Consider the following 25,501-nt stretch of genomic DNA (forward strand, 5'->3'; position numbering starts at 1 on the left):
CAAATTATTGTAGAAAAGAGAATATACAAAGCTAGGTAAAACAGAAGGAAGTTTATCTTAATTTGGTCACTTACAAATAGAAGAAAATAATATATGACCTGTTAATATGATAATACAAGTTATACCATGAATTTGCTACTGGCACACCTGCTTTAGACATTCCTGCTTGGTTCCACCACGTAATAGTTTCTAGTCTGTGGAAAGTTGCCATATTATACAACACTGGAAGAACATTTTTACCACTGACACCCAGTTGCAGAGAGATATTACATGGCTTTGAGTTAATCTTCAAGGAGTTATTTAATGAAAAGTCCTGTACCATTTCTATACACACAAAGTTTCTGCACTAAAATTTTAACTTTGTAAGTCATTTGTGTAATTTATAATGAGAGGTCCCAAGGTTATTATTACAGTAACAAGTAGGAGTTTGGTGTCTCAGCTCTGCTGGTCTGTGATATATATTATCTTATCAAAACATGATCAGTCCTTTGAAAACAGGCGGAATTACCAATATATAAATAAGATTCCCTGAAGAACAAGATTAATTTTATTAATTTACAATAGGAAAGATGTGTGGTCTAAGATTTGGACTGCATCATTTGGGAAGGAAATCCATTTCTAATGAGTAAACTGACTTAGAAAAAAATTACATAATGGAAAGTTTACTGAAGAATATTATCAGAAAAAAGTAAATCAGAGATTCTTTAAGAATAGACTAGCTTAATAACCTGATTTAAACTCTTTCCAGTATTTCTTCATAATTCATAACCATTTGTGTATACTTTCTGGAGACAGAGTGACAAAATCCTTTATCTCTTGATCTTTTATTTTTTAGATGTCAACCAAGGTCAAGGATAAATGCTGTTTTGCTTTTACAAATGACCTCTTGCTCATAAATTTCACTCAAAGATATTTACTTGAGCTGATCTTCAGCCAATTCACTGTTTTATCTTATTTCTGAGCCATTCTAATGGTCATCTGGACTCTATACACTAATGACAGATTACAGTATTTTAGATCTTATCTTTCAATTTTCTATCACTATGTATCAGAAGAATATGTGAAACTGATGAGACTTCTTGATGTTCTTCACAGTAAAACAAAATAGGCATCTTCACATTTATATTCTAATATTGTAAGCATTCCAGTATGATACACTTTTATCCTGATACTGAACTTATCTCAAGGGGTACCTTCCATTATATTAATTACCAAAAATTAGCAGCTATTTTTTCCAAGAATTATACTAGAAAAGTGTATACCTCTTTCTATGGCAAATGAATAAAATTGGTGGCTTATATGATATGGCAGGTTTGTAAAGGTGTAGGCCTTGTTTTTCATAATAACCAATGTTGTGCATTGTGATTATGACCCACAAGTATAAATATTATTGGGAAAAGAAAACTTCAAATAAATGAGCAGACACCAGCATGCCTTTTCTATCAAAGTACAAAATGCTGATCAGGATCTTGAGTAAAATGTTTACCTTTAGAATGGAGTAAGGCTTTCTTGAGCAAACTATGCCAATAATGAGTAAGCTATATCAGTCCCTAAAAAAGTAAAACTTTCCTTTATCTGTTATTTCTCAATTATGTAAATTCCCTTTTCAAAACTTTTACTAGTAACAAAAGACAGTTATTACTGTCCTTAAAAATCTAAAAGACGGGGGAGAGGAAACATTGAGCCAGGTGGTAGCTGGGATATTCAAGTAGCAAGATGAGAGCTGTATGTTTCTGTGCCTATAGCAATACATACCTCGGATTTCTCAAAATAAGACTAAACATGAAAGCCCAGCTCTACCTCTATATTTGATACTGTCCCTATAAACCTTTTATAGACTTACATTGACTGCTAGCCACTTTTCCCTCTTTGTGTTTTGGAAAAGGGCTGATACTAATCATACTCCAGGACTCAGTACCATTTTTGTAGTTGAAGGCTTATTTTATCCTTAATCCATTGGAATAAAAAATGGGAAAGATAAAATCATAGGATTTTAAGGCTTAAAACTGTGCTCTAATTCCCCTTAGCTATCTTATTTTCCAGTAAGACATTTTTACACAGTCAGAAATAACTAATATTCTAAAGAACCCTAGAATTAGAATAAACTGGCCCAAAGACAAACCAAACAGGAGCAGGTGGATAAATGGGCCTCATAGAAGCCTTGGTCACCAAATTTTTACCTAAACTCTACTGAGATGAGGATCACATGTGAAAACAATCCTCGTGGGAGCAGTGTGCCCAGTAAGCACTTGAGAATTTGGGTGAACTTAGAAAGATAAAGATTTATAGTGTCAATCACTAATCAAATTTTTCATTATTTTTTCAAATCACAGAGAAACAATTTTCAGCACCACTGCCAAATACAAAGGAGGATATCTATTTTTATATCTAGCTCAGAAAGAAGCTGTGAGGTAACATTTTGCTTGGTATATTCATTAGTCTCTATTCAACCTTCAACTTTCTCTTACTTTATATTTTCAAGCATTGCACCAAAGCAGTCCCTCAATCTCCTTGAACTTAATTGAAGACATCTGTCATTAAGTTGGTTGACTTTAGCAGAAAAAGACAATGTTATATTAACTGTTAAATGTTAAAAATGTTTAACAATGTTAAAAATACTTGCCATATAAGGAGAGGGAGCATTATCATCTGAAACACTGTAGAATGACACTTCAACTGGAAGAACCAAGTGTGTGGGGCAAAAAACACCACTGGCCCCGACCTCGGCAGTAAAGCCATCAACAATGCCGAGAGGATCTAATCGATAGTTCAAGACAGATTCCTGGAAGACAAATTAATTTTTGAGTTATAAGTTTAAACAGTTAACTCATTCATTTTGTTTTCTATTTAAAAAAATACATCATTATGCATTCAAGCATTAGAAAGATGCTGCTCCATTGTCATGTCCTCATTTCAGATGTTCATCTGACCTGAAATTAACCATTCCCCTAGCAATCTTCTACCATCCTATAAAATTTGGCCTCCTTTCACTACTCCAACCCATGCTCAACTATCCCTGAATTTCACCATTAGTTAGACCTGATTGTTTAATATATTATTCTTTTCTCTTATAAATATACTTGACCAGAGCAGGTATAGTATCAGAAATTTTATAGAGCCTATACATGGTGCTAACTACAGAGAAGCACTCAAAAGCTTGTTATTAGGTCATATACTAAAGTTCCATCAAAAGAGAAAACCAAATACTTATAACTTTTAACCAAGAAATAAATGTCTTAAGGAAAACTTAGTACAGAAAAACGAACAGCAGGGAAGATGCTTATCCATCTCTCTCAAGCTTACTTGTTGAGATAACCATTCTAACAATTTAGTGTTTATCTTCCCAGGTGTAAGAAACATTTCAGCCTGGTGGTGTGGCTCAGTGGATTGAGCACCAGCCTGCAAACCAAAGGGTCGCTGGTTCAAATCCCAGTCTAGGGAACATGCCTGGGTTGTGAGCCAGGTCCCCAATAGAAGGTGCACAAGAGGCAACCACATGTTGATGTTTCTCTCCCTTTCTCCCTTCCCCACTCTCTAAAAATAAATAAATAAAATCATTAAAAAAAAATCAACCTCCTTGATCATGAAGAGGCTACTATCAGCACACCATCATCCTTCCTCAGTATCAGAGCCAATTTTATCAGGTAAGAAGAAGAGTCAAATCTACCCTGCAGCTAGAGTAACAGATACCTCAATCCAACCTGATTTCATCTAAGTCCTCTGTCTCCTTTACAAGCTACCCAATTCTAAGATGTCACTGCTAACAACTCTTCCAACTTCACTTTTCATGAACACAGGAGGAAAAGGAAAAGAAAAAAGAAAAAGGAAAGAAAGGTGGTTTCCAGACTTTGGAAAAATATAACCCATTTATTTATTTCCCTTTCATAAATAAATGACATAAATTATACCCTGGATCTAGCTTAAGAAACTTCAACTCTTAAAATAGTTTAAAAAAAAAAACATACCTCAAAATTTCCTAGGAGACTAAGACTTGTTATAGGTGGAGCACTAGAACTCAGGAATGGTTTTTCATGAATTTCTGGATCATCTTCAATGTTTATACATGGCCGGGAACTAGTAAAAAAAATAAAAAGTAGCAAATGGACATATTAACTACAATATTTTCTAAATTACTTTTGCCTTAAATTAAATTAAGATAATCCAACTAATTTAATTAAACTGCCATAATGAAAATATAAACACATTTTAAGATATAAAGTATCTAGTTTAACATTCCTGATTAGATTTTATAATCAATGTTATAATATTTGATAAAGAAAAATATTAACATCCAGGAAGGTTTCATGGTGGAATTTATAACATACCACGTAGTGGCATCTACTACTAGAAATATATAATAGTTTAATCTCCTTTATTGGTCTTCATTTTCAGTTAAAACTGAGAATACAAAGAAAAATTATGTGACTAAAGAATGACAGTATTATATGTCAATGTGGAACAAATGCTGAGGCCTTTTTGCAAAGGGGTATAGGGCAAAAGGGGAGGTGAATGACCAAAAATACACAAACCCACCTAAATATTAAAACCAATGTTAAGAGTTTGTTCATTATGATGACCATATGTAGTATTAATTTCTCCTTAATTCATTCTAGATGTGTGTGTGTAAAACAGACTAAAAATGATAACCAATTGGAAAAGAAGATTCTTGTCAAATTTTTGTATTTAAAGCCAACATTATTTATTGTAAAAGGTCAGAATTTTGTGTAATACTATGTCATGTACACAAATAAATTTTAAGATAAATACCTTCTAGATGATAAGCTTTTCAGATGCAGTAATGAAGAATCCAGATCAAAGCAACCTGATTGTGTCTTTCTTTGAGGAACCTAAGGTCAAAATAATCATTTGTGAAATTTATGCAGACTAATTTTTCTTGAATCGATAGAATATCTTTCAAATGAAATCTAATTGTATTTTAAAAATAATAAACTTTTCCTGTCACAGCTTACTTAAAATCATGCTCTTTATTACATACTGTTTTAATGTTATTTTATTAACTAGTGTGGAAAAGATACGATTAATAAAGGCACTTTTACTAGGTTTTGATTTTTTTTAAGAAGCAAAACCAGTTTTTTCTAAACTCAAATCCTAAATGGAATCCCAGTATATGAGACGTTTTTACTTTATATATTTGTATATTGTGGGAGCAGAAATAAAAGATTTATAGCTTTAAAATAAAAAGGGAAACCAGAATTTAATGGCAATGGGAGCCTGGGGCCCAACCAGCAGGGTGACTCCTCAGCCCATACCCACAACCCTACATATTCCCAAGAGCCCTGGGGCTTCACAGAGGGAACATTTGAAAAATACTACATCTGGAGTTTGAAGTACACTTAGGACAAACCACCATCTAATTCAAAATATCCTAAAAATGAAAGACCCAAGTGTAAATTAAAGGTAAAACGATACACAACATGCAAATTAGACAGATGTTTCTAGAATTCATATTAAGTATGTATAAGTACCTGAGTGATTGGTGTATAAGTGGTAAGAAAAAACAGATGCTGCTGAAAGTCTAGACAACCTAATATTTTGAGAGTTGTGTGAGTACACCATGCTAGTCTTTGTAGTCAGCACTTAATATGAAATTTTCTGTCTAAACTCGTCCTTCAATTCTGGAAAGGTCTCTACCTTCATTTCTTCTAATACTGCATTTTCCTTATTGCATCTAGCCCTCCTTTTGGCATTTTTACTAGATTTATATTGAGTATCACATTTTATCCTCCATGGCTCTTTCATATTTTACTATATTGCTTCCTTTCTGTACATCATTCTAAGTGCTTTCTTAATATCTGTCTAATCCATTCACTACATCTCTAGTTAGCTAATTCTAGTCTGTTTAATCCATCTACATGTGTATGTCCACTTGTGTGTATACTTCATTTATAACATTTTTCACATTTAGAATTCCTATTTAGTTGTTGTTTTTTTCTTCCAAATCCACATGTTATCTGATCTTCATCTGTCTTTACCTTATTTATACCTTGAAACATTTTAAACAGAATTATTTTTTATTCTCTTTTTGGTTTCTCTGATAACAGAATTCCTAAATGTGAATTCTCCCACTTCTAGCTCCTGCTGATTCTTAAAGGTGCATTGTAATGTTTTTCCTCTGAGGTTATCTTCAGCAAGAGTTGTTTCCCATGAAAATAAATCCTTGGTGCCATGGGTTACAGATGTGAGATAGTTTCATGGTTCTTCTGCTGGGACTCAATGGATTTCACATGTTTCAATTTAGTTTATGGTTATTTCTTTTTGGCTAGATGTTTCTGAACCTCATAGCACAAATTCAGAATTCCTACCATGGGTGGCTTAGGTTTAAGTCAGAATTCTTTTGGGGGCTCTTTTCCCACCCTCTACGCACCTCCCTGTTGCACCATTAAGTAATTGGGTGATTTTTTTTTCCTCCTGTCCTATTTCTATAAGGGTGGTTCACATGTTTCTAGTTTTATGAAGAGTTTGGTTTTTAGGTCTCAACTGTGACTGGAGCAGACTCATAGCCTTGACTCCTATCCCAGCAGGGGCATTAAACCCTAGCATGGTCTTAAGCTCAGATATTCCAGTGGGCCATACTTGCTCAAGTTAGTATCCAGAGGTTTACCTTTATTCCTCTTATACTATATTATGTATTTATGAGTTATGTTTTTATCCAGGATTTCTGTGTTTGGGAAGGAGAAGGGGGCCTTCCTGTATCAACTCAGTCCACCATATTGAATAGAAGTCTATAATGTTTTTTACACCAGAATGATGCTGATAAAAGATATGCAAACACTTAAGATATCTTCAAGTTCTCAACATGGGATAAGACAAAAATACTTACAGGACTTGACAGAAGAGGCAATCCAGTCCGAGGATGAAAGGCTCTGGTTGAGGTTCCATCCAAGGAATGAAAATTATGTTTGTGCCAGATATTTGAATGTTTCAGTGGAACAGCCCTCTGCTAAGAATTAGATTTTAATAGTAATATTTTTTAGTCTTAGACTTACTGCTTTTATTATTGTAATTTTTCCATTGCTATTTATCCTCCTTATACCCTCTTCCACCTTCACACTCTCCCCTTGGCTTTATTTCTAGTATGTACTGAGGTATTACATCCTTGGTGGTAAAGCTAATGATCTGTATCTATATCTCTACACCCTCCCCCCACATACACACACATACACAGAAAACACTAAGTTTTTTTTCTCAGATGCTGAATAAACTCTAATATTCTAAAAAAAGTATATTCAAATATCTTATCAACATACAGTCATATACTCGAATTCTAGCATCTAGTAAACTAATAGTTGATTCTTTTCATTTTTGAAGAAACAAGTACTGACAGGTAGAAAAAAATGGCATAATATTCCTAAATATAAAACTGTGGCAATGTCAAGGGGCATTCTCAGAAGATATAATTTGGAGGGACATGATACAGCAATGTAGTAAACATGAATTTTAAAATATATCTAATGCTGTCACAGTACTATATTTTTGAAGTGATAATAGGAAATAGACTAATTATTTAAAATGTAGACAGGTTTATCCCCAAAGATCAGAAATTTAAAAAAGCACATGAATAAAAATCAGAAAAGTCTAATCTGGATCCTGGTTCTACTATTTACTAGCTTTGTGACCCTGGGCAAGTTACATAAAGTCTCTGGGCCTATGGTCCTCCTTTGTAAACCGGAGTTAATAACAGAACATTATAACACCTCATCGTGAAGTGGAAAGATTAAGTAAGCCAACATGGGTAAAACACTCAGAAGAGGACCCAGGCACACAGTAAATGCTGTATAATTAAATTTTTAATAAGTGCATGAATAAAATGAATCTTAATGTCTTGAAAAATACCATGGCCAATGTAAGCCTCCCTATTAGGTTCCAGAAAGGATCATGAAAACTGATATTCTTAAGGCCAGGGTAAGTTTTTGTAACAATTATAGTATTAAGAAATTAGAAACTACCATTTGATAAAACCCATATGTTAGAGAGGTGAGATCTTCTGTCAAAAAATATAAATTACAAACCCAGCACAATTTGAAAAATCGATTGTCTAGCAAAACAAATATAGGTAACAAAGAAGATAAACTAAAGTCAGTCAGGTGTGAATCAAGTTTTCCATATAATGGAGATAAAAATGAGTGAAACTACTTTGCGAAATACATATCATTTGAGCCTAATAACAATATTCTACAGTTAAAAAGTTGTTTGGTGGAAAGTCAAATAAAATGGAAATAAATCTTTTATTTACATAGTGCATTATAGGTTCAGAAATATTTTAAGACCTATTGTTTGATTGTTACCACAACTCTGAGATACTCAAAAAAAGACTCATCATTCTTATTTTAAAATTAAGGAGTTTGAACTTCTAGTCAAGATGGCAGCAGTAGTAAACTAGGCTTGCCTGCTTGCACTACCACACCAAAATTACAACTAAATTGTAGAACAGCCATCACACAGAACCATAACAAACTGAGTTGAATGGAAGTATGACCACTACAGAATTAAAGAAACCACATCTATCCACACTGGTAGAAAGGGCACAGATGCACAATGGGCTGGTCCCACATCCACGTGCGGTGGATAAAAACTTGGTAGGGATAACTCAGAAGCAAGGAGTCCCAGGCCCATACCAAGACGCCCAGCCCATGGTTACAGTGTCGGGAAGATTAAGTCCCCATAATTTCTGGCTTCAAAACATAGCAGGAGTTGAGTTGGTGAAAAGAAACTTCTGGAGTTCCAAGCAGTTCCTCTTAACCCACACATGGACTTACTCAGGCTCCCTCCCTCTGAGCTCCACCACTTGGGGTAGCAGCTTAAAAGACACCAGTGGCATACAGGGAGAAACAGAAGTATCTGGCATCAAGATGAGAGCTGGGGGACAGCTTTCTCCCACACAGAAAGGCAGGCAGAGGTCAGTGTCCCTTTTCTGCCCCCTCCCCCCACAGAGCAACAGAGCTGCCAGGCTGGTACCTTATCTGAGACTCCATCAACCTGGTTAACAAGGTTGACCTTGCCCTGGAGATCCCCTGAGACTCCTCCCCACCCAAATAACGGGCCCACCCAAGCTGTTAAATGAGACTTTTCCACATGAATGGCTGGTCTTGACTCATGTTTTATAACATCCTAAATGCTTTCAAACAAGCACCAGCTGGTCTCACTGAGCCTCCAGCACCAGTACCTCCAGGTAAGTGGCCCCAGGTCAGGCACTAGCAGCAGTCAGCATAGATTCACACTTAGCTTTGCCTGGGAATCTCCAAGCTCACCACAAGGAGCAGCCATCTCAGATTGCTTTATGGCCCAGGCAGGTTGGCACCAGGCAAAACACAGGTAGGAGATGACCGTGGCCTGCAATACATGGGAAACCTGAGAGCCTGCGATCCAGTGGACAGCTACAGACCATGATGGAGCAACACCATCCTGCCCCTGCAAAGCACATTCTCCACAGAGGATGGAGGTAGATGTGGAGTGGTCATGGCCTGTCTTTGTAGCTGACTGGCCTGGGTAATCCCTCCCATTGACCTGCCAACAGCAATCAAGGCTCAGCTACAAGAGAAGGATGCCCAAACAAAGGGCACACTGTGAGTATTCAGCTTGGGTGATACGGTGAGGCTGTGCCACTGGACCCTATAGGACACCTACTACATTAGGGCACACTACCAAGACAGGGAATCATAGCAGCTCTACCTAATACATAGAAACAAACACACAGATGCTGCAAAAATGAGAAGACAAAAAAACATGATCTAAATGAAAGAAGAGATCAAAACCTCAGAAAAAGAACTAAACAAAATGGATATAAGCAATCTATCAGATGTAGAGTTCAATACACTGGTTATAAGGATGCTTAAGTAACTCAACAGCATAAAAAAGACCCAGTCAGAAATGAAGATTCACTAATTGAAACGAAGAATAATTTACAGGGAAACAACAGCAGAGTGAAAGAAGCTGAGAATCAAATCCATGATTTGGAACACAGGGAAGCAAAAAACAACTCATCAGAACAAAAAGAAGAAAAAAGAATCCAAAAAAATGAAGACAGGATAAGCAGCCTCTGGAACGACTTCAAGAGGTACAATATTCACATTACAGGGCTGCCAGAAGAAGAGAAAGAGCAAGAAATTAGAAATCTATTTGAAAAAATAATGAAAGAAGACTTCCCTAATTTGGTAAAGGAAATAGACATGCTAGTCCAGGAAACACAGAGAGTCCCAAACAAGATGGATGCAAAGAGGCCCACTCCAAGATACATCATTATTAAAATGCCAAAGGTTAAAGATAAAGAGAGAATCTTAAAAGCAGCAAGAGAAAAGCAGTTAGTTACCTACAGGGGAGTTCCCATAAAGCTGTCAGCTGATTTCTCAAAAGAAACTCTGCAGGCTAGTAGGGATTGGTAAGAAATATTCAGTCATGAAAAGCAAGGACTTAGAGCCAAGAGTGTTCTACCCAGTATAGCTACCATTTAGAATCAAAGGGCAGATAAAGAGCTTCCAAGACAAGAAAAAGCTAAAGGAGTTTGTATTCATCAAACCATTATTATATGAAATATTAAGGAGACTTATTAAAGAAAAAGATCAAAACTATGAAGAATAAAATGGCAAAAATTACATATCTATCAACAATTGAATCTAAAAAACTAAGCAAACAAGAAGAACAGACAGAATCATGGATATGGAGGGTTTTGATGGTTGCCATATGGAAGTGGGGTGTGAGGGAATGTGTGAAGAGGTAAAGGGACTAAGAAGTACAAATATGTAGTTACAGAATAGCTATGGGGATGTAAAGTACAGAATAGGAAATGGAGTAGCCAAAGAACATATAAGTATGACCCATAGACATGAACGATGGTGTGGGCATTGCCTGAAGGAGTAGGGGGTGCTGTATGGAAGGGGGCAAAGGGGTAAATTGGGACAGTTGTAATAGCATGATAAATAAAATATAATTTAAAAAATTAAAATTAAGGAGTCTCAGGTTTTTAGAAGTTATGTGACTTATTCAGGGTCATTCAAGAACCAAATTGTGAAGTCAAGACTGGAACCCAAGTATTTTGACCAACAGCCTAGTGATTTCACTATATTCCTAAAATCCTTAGCTGAGCTGTGGCATAACACAATGGGTACACTGCCAGAACAACTAATAAATAATACATTAAGTTAAAATAAATTTTATTTCTGACTCTGATTTACTCTCCAGCAATTGTTCACAAAATTGAAATGAACAAAAAATGACAACAGGAAGAATTTACCTGGCATTTGCTCTTAAGCGAGTGCTTATTTGCAAGGATATTAATACTAGTTCCATAGCAGTTTTATTATTTCTGACTATATGTTCTATAAATAATGAGCACATGGGGCCTTAATAACTAGACCTCCTATAAACAAAATTCAAACCATAACAGATATTTAAGAATTATATTTGAAATATATTACCTACCAGCACCTCTGTATTTTTCAGTCGTTCACACGTAGACAAATAGTCTTTTATGCTCTCTCTCTGACAACAGTTTTGAATTTTTTCATCAATTGGATCTTCTTTTTTATCCTGTTCATTTTTCAATTGGTCTGGCTTTTTGCATTTGAAAGCTTCATTATCCTTATTGAGATGATTTTCTATACTATTAAGCTGCATATTTTGCTCACATCTTGTAGGCCTTTTTGAGTCTTTATTTGAACACTTGTTTTCATGTTTGTTCAAATATCCAGACATTTCCAATGTAGTAATTTTTATTTTTGAGTCATTAGTTTTAGAATGATCAGATTGGTGATTGTTAAAAGATTCTGGATTACAATTTTCATTTTTTTTTGTTTTTTCTTTAAACTTATCTGTGCAAATCTGTTTGTCAATACTGTTGCCATTTGAATACCATTTATCATTTCCATTGCTAATTTCTTGCTCCTTAAATTGACACTCAGAAAGAGTATTTTTCAATCTGATTGTCAAGTCTAAGTTATTTTGTTTGCAATGAGACATATTTGAGGGAGACAATAAACTACTGGCCCTGTTCAGTATGCCTTGAAATGCACTTTGGATGACTTCACTAGGATTGTCCTGATGCAGATTTCTTCTTATTTGAGGTTTCAAAGAGGACTTGACTTTATTATCACATTTAAAAGGACTAAAAGATTTAGTAGGTATTAAGTTTTCCCCTTCATTGCAGTCTTCTAACAAGGAAAATTTTGTATTAGAAATGGAAACTGAGGTGTCACTCTTGTTTTTCTTCAACAAATTTTTGTTTTCATATGAACTCCTAAACACTTTAGAAGGAACCAAAGTAGAGTCACGCATGTTGAATGATTGTGAGGGCATACGTGATGCCATTGGATCAATATGCTCCAAGTGCTGAGCAATCCTTGCAATAACATCTTGCCGCTCCTGGAGTAGTGAGCCTATTAAAGGATTAGTTTCCCCAACAGACCGATGAGAATAGAAACCATTAGAAGTACAAGTTTCATTTCGGGGAATTTCTGGTTTTACTTGGATTTTCCCCTCATTGGTATCTTCTGAGGAAGTAAGCTCTGGACTATCAAATGAAATAGAGAAAGTTTCTTTGAATTTTCTCACATTTTCATTTTCTTGTGAAACCCGGAAAAGTTTTGAATTTAGTGAACTAGAGTCTTGAGTATTAAATGCATGTCCAGAAACATGTGAACTGCTTGGATCACAATGAATCAAATGCTGAGCAATTCTTGCAATAACATCTTGTCGATCCTGAATTAAAGAGTCTATTAAAGGATTAGTCTCACCAACTGACTGCCAGGGACTCTGATGACCACAGACACTGGAATCAATCATTGAAAATGATTTTAAAGTTCTCACGGATGTTTCATGTGACTTTTTATCTCCTATACCGTTGAAGCCCAGAATATTGGCTTGACAAGTTCCACAGTCAGATTGTCTGCCAGTGCCTGCATGTAGTTTGCCATTTTTGACAGCTGCAGTGTTTTCTGGAGGTGTGCCATTTTTTGCATGCAGTACACTTTCAGGTGCCATGGTCCAAGTTTGTTTGCTACACAGACGCTGTAAACTGTTTGTACTACACTGCTCTGCTTCATTAGAATTTCGGTGCTGATGAACCTTAAGTTCATGTTCTTGAACTCTTTTCTCATAAAGGCCAATATTACTGTGAATACTACACGTCAAAACTGGGTAATTAGATTGTCTGGGCAAAGACTGAACGCTGACTTTCAAGGCCACATTGTGAGAAACATTGGGAACAGGAAACACATGTTCAATTGGTGTCTGTGAAAAATTCCACTGTAGGTCTACATCAGCAGCACTGATTCTAGAATTATAGAGAAAAATATGGAAATCAGTGGGTCATACAGTAAGTATCACTATTGTATATTATTTTTAAAAATTCTTAAACAGTCATATACTCATCTTTGCATTAATTGCTATTGAGGTTTTACTTTTAGCTATGTTGTCATGCAAGTTATTCTGATAAAACCAACATAAGAAGTATTGCAGAGTATGATCTTTTTAAGAATACTAGACCAAGCACTAAAGCTCAAGAATAATATAATTTCAAAGTATCTGTCAAAACAGAAAAAAAGGACTTTGTATTTACCACTAAATAAATGGATTTAGCAAATTCTACTGTGGGAGGTGATTAAGAAATAACTATCTCATGGCCACCTGCCTAAAGAGACAATTAGACAGTTGGTCAGGAATTTGTATGTTTATAGTTATCAAAATGCCAAAAATTAAGCTTAACATTATGGAAATTCAGCAGCCCAAAAAGTTTTTCTACTTTATTTATAATGGCAGCACTAAGTTCACTGTTGGTTCTATAAAGTAAGCATATAAGTTCTCTGAAAACAATTCCACACCAAATTTAATCCAAGAAACTAAATTCATACTTACTCACATCTACAGTTTTCTAACTTGTTTTGAGAAAAATGTCAGTAAATTTTATCTTCTTATATTTAGAAATGAAGGAAATATAATACTTAAAAGGTAAAATATCATTCAGTAACTAACCAATGTAGCTGAACACATGGCCCCTTTTGTGCCTACACATACCTGTAGAGAATATTCCGTGGAATAGCACCATGAGAAACACTCAGCCAAGCACTTAATTGAGAAAAAAACACAAATGAGCGGACAGCCAATAGAAGAGTCTTCTCTTCAATAAATCGATCACCATTCCTAAGTAAACAAAAACAAGAAGAAAGAAAGAAAGAAAGAAAGAAAGAAAGAAAGAAAGAAAGAAATCATGTAAATACCAGAAAGTATAAAATGTCTGAATTTTAGAAAGACAGAAGCTGGAATGAACATATCACTCAGGATGCCTACTTTCAAGAGTGTAGGAGTGGATTTACCAGTGTCACTTAAAGTCATATTAGTACTAAATATCTAGATTTTACTACATAAATAGAGGAATTCTGAAATAGGATATATTTTAAAATAATTTATAAAAAGTTGTGGAAAACCTGATTTACCAAGAACAACTTGAAACTCAGTTCTACAACTTACTGTCGAGGAACTGGCTCCAATACCCATCTTTCTAATAATAATGCATCTTGCTTAATTGCGGGATCGTTGAGATCAATCCCTTCTGTGGTGGGCCCATCATCGCTGTAGCAGCAGTCTGGCAGGAGCATCACTTCTACCATAATTGGAAGGTTATTCTTCCACAACAACGCGACCTCAGATCTGGTTCGTCTGGCTTGGCGACACTTAAGAGAAAATGAATATAAGTAAAATGTCACAAGAATCCCCACAATTTTATATTTTAATTTGAAAATTATAATGGTGGAGCACATATCTGTATGAGAAATGAGTCATCAGTTGTAGAACTTCCTTAGACTTCTCCATTTATGAGTAGGCTCCCTCATTAAACAATGAATTCACAGTAGTAGGCTCATAAGTGTGAGGATTAGTACTGAACATTTATGATGCAAACTTTCTTGGGCAGTCATCTTTGCTCTATTGCAAGGTGGCCCAGCCTTGCCTAGTTTGTTAATTACATTATCATTACAGAAGAGATTCATTCTAAGTGAAGACCAAAATATTAAAAACCCATTTTCATTAAATGCTCACTATATACAAGATTTTAAAAGTTTAAAATTTTGGACTATATTTAAGAAACTGAGAGAAGTATCCTTACAGCAAATTATACAGTACTTACCAAAAATATTTTTAACAGTATTTTATACAAAGATATTAAGATGATAGCAAAAAAAATGTATCCTTAAAAGGAATATAGAAGGAAATTGGTTAATGTGGGGAAAATAATTATTAACATCAATCTATTAAACAAGAACATATAGAGTCAATGAGCCAGGGCTAAGATTCTAAAAACAAAGAAAGCCAAATCACAGCAGCAAATATAATCTTAGATCTGGTGTGTGAGAAGGCAAGTACCAAACTGACTGCTGACCTACCTGGTGATCAGCAAAACTACCTACTGTGCCTTCAAGAGCCTTGTTTAAGAGCCAAGGTTATTGGCTATGGTCCAGGATGAGGATTTTTCTTTATGGTTGAGACTGATTTTATATTTAAATGTAGGCATTATAATTGCAGTGTAACAAAGGTGACAATAGAATTTATGTAATTTATATAAATGATACATAAAAAACATTCAACACACAATTCTTACCTGGGCCAGCTTGTCACTACATTCATGTTTGGTAGTTACTGGGTAACAGGACTGTGCTGGAGGGCAATGGAAACTTTCTGAGCGACCTTTTACAGAACATTCAGGTGTTCGTCCTTCTGTTATTAACAAGGCCAAAGAGATCAAGAACTCCTCTGCATCGTATTCAAAATATTCATCTAGAGTATCTGGTATTAAAAAACACAAAAAGAAAGAAGAGCCTTGACTTCAATGTACTCTTGATAAGAACTCATCTTTTATGTCTAAAATAACTGTCACACTCCATATTCAAGTATATTCACTAATAAAGAGTGAAAAGAGAATAAAAATGAGGCAATTAAAATATGGTAAACTCTTCATTCAAAAGGTACACAGAGTCAGGTGATGATGAATAATACAACCCAGTTAAGAAAATGCTGGTAAAATTATGGCATCAATTGGTTTTATGTAAACTTCAGTTAAAATACTGAAGATTTTAAAAATATATTTTTAATTCTATAAATAATTATGTGTTTGGAGGTCAAGTACAACAATTTTCACATACAAAAGTTCACCAACAGCCAAAGGTCAAAATGTTTTATGTCATATTTTTAGTTAAGATGTTTTATTTCTATTATTATACCAGAAAAAGATACAGATCCAACTGCATGTTTCTCCCTTCTCCCTTCCTTGACTAGTTCCTTGTTCTTGCAGCCCCAATTCTATAATATGGCCATTCATAGCCTTTCTTATACAGTAGTAATAGTTTCAGAGGAAAAAATGCTATAATTATCCAGCAAGAGATGCAGGCCTAAATTGCAATATATGAATTGTGATTCTTTTTATTACTATGCAGTTCCAAGCAATCTAACCTGTAGATATTTTCACTTATTTGTAGTAGTTTTTAAATTTCTCACAAGTGCTCTAATTTTCTTTAAGTTTATTTTCAAAAACTTGAACTGGCTTCACAGATTGAGTGTACACATACATACACACACAAAATTTGATTTGTTGTGCAATCCAATTAAGCAACATGTTTTTAAAAAATACTCACCCAAGGACATGTTTATTGATTTTAGGGAGGGGGATGGGGGGAGAGAGAGAGACAGAGAGAGTGAGCAAAAGAGGGAGAGAGAGGGAGACACTGATGTAAAAGAAACATCTATCAGTTGCCGGCTGTACATGCCCTGACTGGGAATCAAACCTGGAACTGAGGTATGTGCCCCAACCAGGGTATCTGAATTGCATTTGCAACCCTGGGTGTACAGGATGATGCTCCAAGCAGGCTACCCAGCCAGGGCAAAGCAACACATACTTCAAGTACCTACCACACTGTACTAGGTCATAGGGGCACAAAAAGTTATACTTTACATAGCTCCTTATCTCAAAGGCTTTATGATTCAGAGATAATATTTAAAACAAATAGAACATTGCAACATTTAATATATTCCAAAGAAATTTAGATAACAATAGTAAAATTTTGCAAAAGAGGTAGTTGCTGAGCAGAACCATGAGAGAGAACATGCAACCTAAATGGAAAATTTGTATAGAGAAAATGTGGAAAAGGCAGGACTGGAGCTGGACTGTGAACAGCCTTGAAAGGTATCATGAAGAATGACTATTTGAGAAGGTCTATCAGGAAAAGAAGGAGCCTTGAAAGCCAACTTTTTGGAAAAGTTTCCCTACATTGACCATTTGTAACATAAAACAAAAGCTAACAGTGGCATTGTCAAAGGCATTGCCAGTTTTAAGTACTTTCTATACAATAACTTCATTTTGTTTTTGGAATAGCTCTAGAAGGTGAGAACTATTACCACCATGTTACAGAAAACTGAAGCGCAGACAGGTTAAGTAACCTGTGCAAGATCACTAAGCTAAGAAGTAGCAAAGTTGGAATTTTAACCTATATAGTCTGGCTCCAGAATCTGGGTTCTTAACCACCCCATACATGTCTTCTCTCATTGTGGCTATAAATTTCACTTTTACATACTTTAATATTATGTTTGTAAAATATAAATGAAAATAATATATATTCAACATATATTTTAATAATATATTTTGAAATATTTGTGGTATGGAATTACCATATTTTTGGACTATAAGACACACTTCCCCCCAAATTTGGGAGGGAAAGGGGGGTGTTTCTTATAGTCCAAATGTAGCTTTATATTTATACTGGTGAAATATTATGCTATTTATCTTATTAAATATTTTACCACATTTTTTGCTTCAATTTTTTTTTCCTATTTTCCTCCTCTAAGACCTAGGTGTGTCTTATGGTCTGAAAAATATGGGTAGTTTCCAGAAATAGCACACTAATTTATAATAATGTGCCAATGAGGGAATAAAAAGAGGTCTCAACTTTCAACTCTCCTCCAGGAACCAATGAGGCCATAAATCAAGGGATTCCTGTGTTCTCCTGGGACTCACTGAATTAATCATGATGTCCTTCAGAGTGGAGCAAAAGATGTGAAAAAGGATTCCACTCGGTCTCTTTCTCTGGTGGTTCTGCAGGTTTTCAAGGCTAGCTCCAGCTTGCCATGGGCTACGTGGCATGATTTCAGCTCCTGGGATATTTCTCTGGGCTCATCCTGTTCCTCCCCTCAATTTGTGGGATAATCCCAGAGAGCTAAAAACTGTGGAAGATCAGTGGCTCCTGGTCTATGGAATGCTGAGTGATGCCAAGCTGTCAGCTACTCTGTATGAGTGCTACGGATGGCCCACAGCCTAAGTAATGCCTCATTTATGTGCTACTTAAAAAACAAAACAAAAACAAAAAGACCATGGTATTTCTACTGCTGAGAAAAAACAACCAGGTCAGATTAGGAAGGGGGGAAGGGCACACAAAGAAGAAGTATGAGAGAGTGTTTTTGTTGTCTTTTGGGATACCAGGACCCCATCACTTGTTATCCTTATGCCTGCAAAACTATAATTCATCTCCAAAAGCCTAGCAGGAATGGGTTACTTTTGCCCTGGCTGGTGTGACTTGGTTGGGTGTCACTCTGCAAACTGAAAAGTCACAGGTTAGATTCCTGGTTAGGGCACATGCCTGGGCTGTGGGTTTGGTCCCCAGCTGGGGTGCGTTCAAGACGCAACAGATATATGTTTCTCTCCCTCTCTTCCTTCCTCCCTTCCCTTCTTTCTAGAATCAATAAGAGAAAAAGAAAAAAAAAGAAAAGTACTTTTGAGTAATATAACATCTGACTAAAATTTGGTTGCTTTGGTCATTATTTAGGTAGTAAAACTAAAAGAACTCCAAAATCATGATCTGAGATCCTCTGAATGACTTATTGAATTTAGCCAAAGTAGTGAATGACTTATTGAATTTAGCCAAAGTAGTGAATACTTAAATAAAAATTTGACATAAAGATTAGACATGACAGTAGTTATCTATTAGTTATGCATGTAAATTACATAAGCATTGCAAGGAACAGTACAAATTATACAATGGTATTATAAAACAGATAAAATACTACTTACGTGCCTGTGACTATGTGATAAGAACCTTTAGGAATTTGTCAGGAAAAATTTGTGGGTGTCTTAATTTTAATAAATGAAAGTACTAAACACCATACTCATTAGAAAAGTTACACAGTTAAAATTTTGATAATATCAACGCTAAAACACTGGAGAGCAGAGTTTACTGTAGTAAAGAATATGAATAGTAACTGGAAAATATGTCATGCAAATTCAACAGATATAACTTGATATTTTGATACATAACTTACTCCAGAAACAAGTTATGGTTTTAGGATCTCTAAGAACACATTACTTTTACTAAAACAAAAAATGTTTCAAATCTAGACAAATGTTGCTAGGCTTACCTACTTAGTTACACATTTTACAACAGATAAATTATTCAATGTAAAACACAACACTGAAGAAAAAAACAAAGAATGTTATAAATTTTCACAGGCTATGAAAGACAGATCATTGAAGACTAGGAATTAATCAATCAAAACATAGTTCCAGAGTCCCTCTTCCTCTAAGACCTCTGTGAGGATTGTGCTTACATGAGTGACTGGAAGCCATGACAGGATTTGCTATATTGTTCTTTAGTGGCATGCTCTTCTGGCTCTGGAGTTTAGCCATATTCTTAAAGTTCCCCACTTTTTTCTGTCCAACAGAAAAGGTGAACAATTTGGCCGCTGGAAAAACTTCGAACAACCAGAGTGATCCACAGATGAAATGACTAACCTGGGAAGTAAATTCTTCATTGTGGGCATTCAAGGACAGGCTGATAAACAATCGCCAGGGGTGTCATTGAAGAAATTTTAAATGTTTATACAAGTTTTAAAAATTGGAATAAGCTTAAATGTCCAATAATATGGGATTGGCTAGATATATGTGGTATAGTTATCTCTCAATGATATAAATCTACTTTGGACAAAGATATCTATAATGTAAGTGAAAACACAATGTTTCACAAGAATATCATGATCGTGCATTTTGTGGAACCATATGGGCATACACGCACAGAAAGATATACATACAACAGAATATTATCAGTCCTATACAGCAAACACAAACACATAAACTAAATTTTAAATAAATTACTATTCTCTGACTAGGATTAGATAATGATAAGGCCTATTTACTGGAAAATAACACATAAATAAAAGTATTACCTAGTGTCATATATTTTAATTAATTAGAGTTATTGTTTTGCAAAGCCCCTACTAGGTAAGCCATAGTTTGGTTGCTTAATACAGGAATTTGTGGCCTTCCTCTGTCCTCTTTCAGCCTGTGGAGGCCTGCTGGGAACAGAGCTTCTCCAACAACAAATATGTCTGGAAGGCTGTGCTCCAAGGCCATTTTTGCTGGCTATAAAGGGGGTCTCTGGAAACAGAGGGAGCACACGGCTTCTCTTAAAGCTGAAGGTGTTTATGCTCAAAATGAAACTGAATTCTGTCTAGGCAAGAGATGTGCTTATGTGTACAAGGCAAAGAACACTCCTGCTGGCAAACTGAACAAAAACCAGAATCACCTCAGGGAAGGTAACTCATGCTCATGGAAACAGTGGCATGATCCATGCTAAATTCCAAAACAACCTTCTCGCTAAGGCCACTGGACACAGAATCTGTGTAATGCTGTATTCTTCAAGGATTTACTTATTGAAATGTAAATAAATAAAGGTAGATTTGTCAAATTGTAAAAAAAAAAAGAATTTGTGAAGACCCACACATGGTCAATAGCATACTGGTTCTATTGTTAAGAATTTTTGTTTTGAAACACTTTCCCCCCTTTCTTTTTAAAAATTAGGTAAAAACCAGAATCTCATATTAATGAGAAACATATATGAATGGATTGGAGAATAAGCGTCAAGAATTAGCAGAAGAGGTTATGCTCGAAGAATTGAACTCTGTTGACTTAATCAGTATATAGATATCAAGACTTCATTTATTCAACAAATATCTATTATACACCTATTGTGTGCCAGGCACTTTCCTAGACACTGAAACTTGAAGCTTATATTCTAGTGGTAGCAGAGAAAAACAATAACAAATTAATAAGAAAAATATCAGGTGGTGTTAAGTGCTATGCCATAACTGTAAAAAGGGTGATGTGAGAGTGATTGTGTGAATGCTTTATATCAAGTATTCAGGGAAGGCTCTTCTGAGTAGGTAACATTCCAGCTGAGATGTGAACAAGAAGCTAGTCATTCAAAAATTAGGGGAGAGAGTATTCTGAGCAGAGGATATAAGGTGAGAATGAGTGGGTAATGTCTCTGGAACTAAAAGAAGGTTGAGTGAAGCTGGAATGGCAGTGGGAGAGAGGAAAAGTGGTTGGGGATGAAGTTTAGAATGGTGGCCAGGAACTAGATTATGTATGGTTTTGAAGCTAGGACAAAGGTTTAGATTTTATCCTAAATGCCATAGGAAGCCATTAGGAAACAACTAGAAAAATGACAAAATGATTACCTCAGCTGCTATGCTGATAATAAAACAGGACAAAGAATCAAAGTAGGTAGGTATACTAATTAGGAGGTAATTGTAATTCTGCAGGGTTGGGGATACAGTTTTGGGAATCATTGGCATTTGGGGAGTATTTAGAGTCAAATCAAAGTTACTGAGAATATGTAGGGAACTCCTGACAGAGCCCTGGGGCACTCCAACAAGAAGCAATCTTGTAGATGATGAACCACTAAAAGGAGCCGTTAAGCATGGTATCTTGAAATACACAAGAAAAAAAATGTTTTAAGGAGGGTGTGGTTAATGGTATGAAACACTGGTGATGTTTAGAAAAAACGTACAGTAGCCACTGGATTTGACAATAAGGAAGTCATTGGTGACCTTGACAATAGCGATCTCATTAGATGGTGATGATGGAAGATTGGACAGATGTCAATTATTGTCAATTATAGTGAATTGCCAATTATTCTGAAGGGTATAGATGATAAATACAAAAGCCTACTTTTCCTAGTCCTCTCTTAACACAATAGCCATTCATGGATCACAATAGCTCTTTTTATAAAAGCAAGGTAAGTGTTAAATATGCAATATCATCACTCATACAAAACTGTCTCCAAACTCCAAAACAGAAGAAAACAAGTTCCCTTCTAAGTCTATGGGATAGGGGCAGAAGATTCTCCCTCTTTATGACCCTCAATGCAGTCACTAAATCTTACTAATGTGTCATTTTAAATTTGTCTTGGAATTAAACACTTCCTTTTTAGTCCTGGCTGGTGTGGCTTAGTGGGTTGAAGACCAGCCTGCAAACAAAAAGGTCAGGGCCCATGCCTGGGTTGCAAGCCAGGTGCCCAGTTGGGGGCATGCAAGGGGCAACTGATTAACACTATTCATCTCTCTTTCTCCCTCCCTTCCAGTCTCTCTAAAAGTAAATAAATAAAATCTTTAAACACTTCCTTTTTAACCTCAAGTTAATTACCTAGTTATGTGCTTATTACTTCACACTTGATTGACAGTCTCCTAGCTATTAAATCCAATGTAATAAACCCTTAAGCCTAACATTAGGGCCATGGACACTATACAGAGCATTATTGCCAGATTCTGATATGAATGCTGCCTCTTGGAATTATACAAAGATGACATACTTAAGACCCAACCTTCCAGATCTCAACTGTCTCTCCCTTTACTTCCTCATCTCATCTTTTACTGCTTCCCTACATGGTCTGTTTCAATTAAACTGTTCTCTATACCATGGTCTACTTGTTTCCCACTTAGTACCATTGCTTGTTCTTTTTAGCTATTAAACATGGCTTCCTCCTCTTATTTTCATCAGTCTTGTGCTTTCTGAAGAGCTTTCTGGACTCCTTATCTTTTTTCACAAAATAATTTTTTCCTAATTCATTACCACACTGATCTTTCACATACTTTGTACTCTTCCCCAAAACTTATGTAAGCCATCTAGGCTATGAATGGTTACTTCTTGGTGCTGGCACACAATCTTAAGGTCATGAATTTCACCTCCATGTGGGTAAGTTTCACTCTGTTCCATGGACAGAGTGTACTGCTAACTTCAGCCAACCTTCTCCCAAACTTGGGGCACTGATCATAAATGTGAACATGAAAAAGGAAAGGACAGAGCAATGTAAATTAACCATCACACTTTAGATAAAACTTGGCATGCATACCAGCTCCCATCCATTTCTTTATGATAATATTCTTAACATTTCATGGATGTGTATGGGTTAAATTCTACATACATTGAAATATTTTTGGTTTCTAATCTTAACCCTAGAAATCATGTAGCCTAATCTACCTACATCTTAGATGGAGAATACAAGACAGAAAGACATCAGTTTTCTTGTTCAAAGCTGTATATTGCTAATTAGAGTCCAGGTTTTTCTACTTCAAGTGCAACTTCATTTATATACCATGAGAAGTCTTTAAGCAGAGAACAAAAGCCAAAGCTGACTTTAGTGACGAGTGTAAAAACTAGTGTCTATTGATGTAAACAAAAGAGCAATTTATATGTGAACTATTATTTTATAAATATTAGTCACGTGTATATTTTCACATACAGATTATCTTCAAATATAAAAAGTTATTGTTTGTTAAGCAACAAAGTGAATTTTTTATACTCCTTGGAATGCTTATAAAAAAGGCAAGTGACCAGTACACAGACTTATTACAGACTGTTTTTCCTTTCTTTTTTTTTAGAGATGGTTGTGGGGAAACAGAGAGATATAGAAACATTGATTTGTTGTTCCACTTATCTATGCATTCATTGGTTGCTTCTTGCATGTGCCCTGACGGGAGATTGACCCTGCAACCTTGGTGTATTGGGACGATGCTCTAAACAACTGAACTACCCAGCCAAGGCTCCGACTGACTTTTAGAAGCAACTTTCTGGACATGCATGGGGTTTGTTTGGAGTCAACCAAATATTTCTGCACATTTACATTACACAGTAACCACCAAAGTTAAAAGCATGATTTAAATCAATGCAATATTCTGAGGTGCCACCTGAAAAACTAAGTCATATGCATGTTTTTATAATAATCTAGCTCTTGAAAACTGGCTCTAAATTTTAATTGTCACATAATCCAAACATTCAATTTAAATAAAGATGATCACCATCATTTTGAGTTGTAAAGTGCTTTATCAAGTTCTTCCTCATTTTAACTCTTATGGTGCAGCACAGAGTATCAGTTAAGAGCATGAACTCTAAACTCATGCAGCCAGTTCCACTACTTGCTTAGTTGTTTGTCTTTGTACAAGTTACAGAACCTTTCTCTGCCTCAGTTTTTAAATCTATTAAATGGGGATGACGACAGTATTAACCTTCAGAGGGTAGTTACAAGGATGGAGTTATTATTTGTAAAATTTTTAGAATACTGCCTGGCACCTAGTGAGTACCATATAAGTGTTTGCTAAATTTAAAATAAAAATAAATGCAATGATGTGTCTTTCTCTCATTTTACAGATGGGAAAACTAAACTTGTAAAATCATTTGCCTAAGGTCACACATATTATCAGTAATTGGGAAATCATCTCTAAGGAATAGTTTTTAATTCTCAGTTATAGAAGCTCATACTTATTTTTCATTTTACCCTACCAACTCAGGGCATAGATTCTAGAAAGCACCTCAGACAGACATATCTTCAAGGATTCCTGGTATTAAAAAAAATTTAAACAGCTATTCTTTTCTTTCTTTATGTCTTTCCAGTTTAAAGCTCTCTCAGTATAGATAGTATAGAAAAGGCCTAGATCATATGGTCCCAGAAACAAAGGATATCCCACTCAGAAACATTATCCTTAGAATGCTTGGAAAAACTGTACAATTACATCTGCTTATAAATAAAGCATTTCAATGTTCTGTTTTGTGCATTGAAACACTTAGAATTAATTAAAACCAAGCTTGGTCTCTTTAACATCAAAGAAAATTAAGCAGCGTTTGTCAGCAAAAGACAGGACTAAGATTTTTGTTTTAAACGTCCAAGACTTGGCTTTAGCATAAGATTCAGAAATTAAAGAACTCAAAGGACCCTTCAAGAGCACATCTTTTTATTAATATATACAGAGGAAACTAGACTTCAGAGAGGTAAAGTGACTTTTCAGACACATATAGCAACATATTGGTAACATGAAGTCTTGAAACAACATCTCCTGTATATGTAAAATATTGGAAATTTGAGGACTTACTTCCAAATCTCATCCAGTATGCCTACCTAAATTCTCCCACTCTGATAGTGCAATTCCAATTCTGACTCAGGGAAAAATAATGGATGGAGAATCAGACTTAGGTAGTTGTTGACTTGGTATCCAAGTCATTCTTGTTGCTCATTCTGTATCAGTTAACCAGCCTCTGAACATCAATTGGGGTTGTAGTGTAAAACATCTTGTTGTCTAATTCACAATTCCTGTGAATTCTAACTGGACTTCCGGTTTACATGGCTACTAATTTGCATTCTTGCCAGAATGCTCTTTGTCCCTCTGTCCATGCAACCACTGGACC

General features: G+C 35.5%; 1 protein-coding gene across 8 annotated transcripts in view; it reads right to left on the minus strand.

Moving 5' to 3' along the window:
- Window positions 1-25,501, minus strand: part of FAM214A (family with sequence similarity 214 member A) — a 93,000-nt gene that overhangs the window by 8,965 nt on the left and 58,534 nt on the right. For 6 of the 8 annotated variants that reach the window (XR_006783768.1, XM_045822596.1, XM_045822597.1 and 3 more), the window contains 8 exons: window positions 15,605-15,789; window positions 14,479-14,681; window positions 14,026-14,151; window positions 11,437-13,285; window positions 6,842-6,961; window positions 4,768-4,847; window positions 3,966-4,074; window positions 2,624-2,782 (listed from right to left, as the gene is read on the minus strand). Coding sequence is in view for 7 of the 8 variants with exons in the window: in XM_045822596.1 (XP_045678552.1) it covers window positions 2,624-2,782; window positions 3,966-4,074; window positions 4,768-4,847; window positions 6,842-6,961; window positions 11,437-13,285; window positions 14,026-14,151; window positions 14,479-14,681; window positions 15,605-15,789 (2,831 nt within the window). In the remaining variant the exon portion in view is untranslated. Of the gene's footprint in view, window positions 1-2,623; window positions 2,783-3,965; window positions 4,075-4,767; window positions 4,848-6,841; window positions 6,962-11,436; window positions 13,286-14,025; window positions 14,152-14,478; window positions 14,682-15,604; window positions 15,790-19,593; window positions 19,618-25,501 lie in introns of those variants that run through there. The other 2 variants (XM_045822593.1, XM_045822592.1) reach the window with 2 other exon arrangements.

The sequence above is a fragment of the Phyllostomus hastatus genome, unplaced genomic scaffold (assembly GCF_019186645.2).
Source record: "Phyllostomus hastatus isolate PE091 unplaced genomic scaffold, TTU_PhHast_1.1 phas_scaffold_501, whole genome shotgun sequence".
Classification (NCBI taxonomy): domain Eukaryota; kingdom Metazoa; phylum Chordata; class Mammalia; order Chiroptera; family Phyllostomidae; genus Phyllostomus; species Phyllostomus hastatus.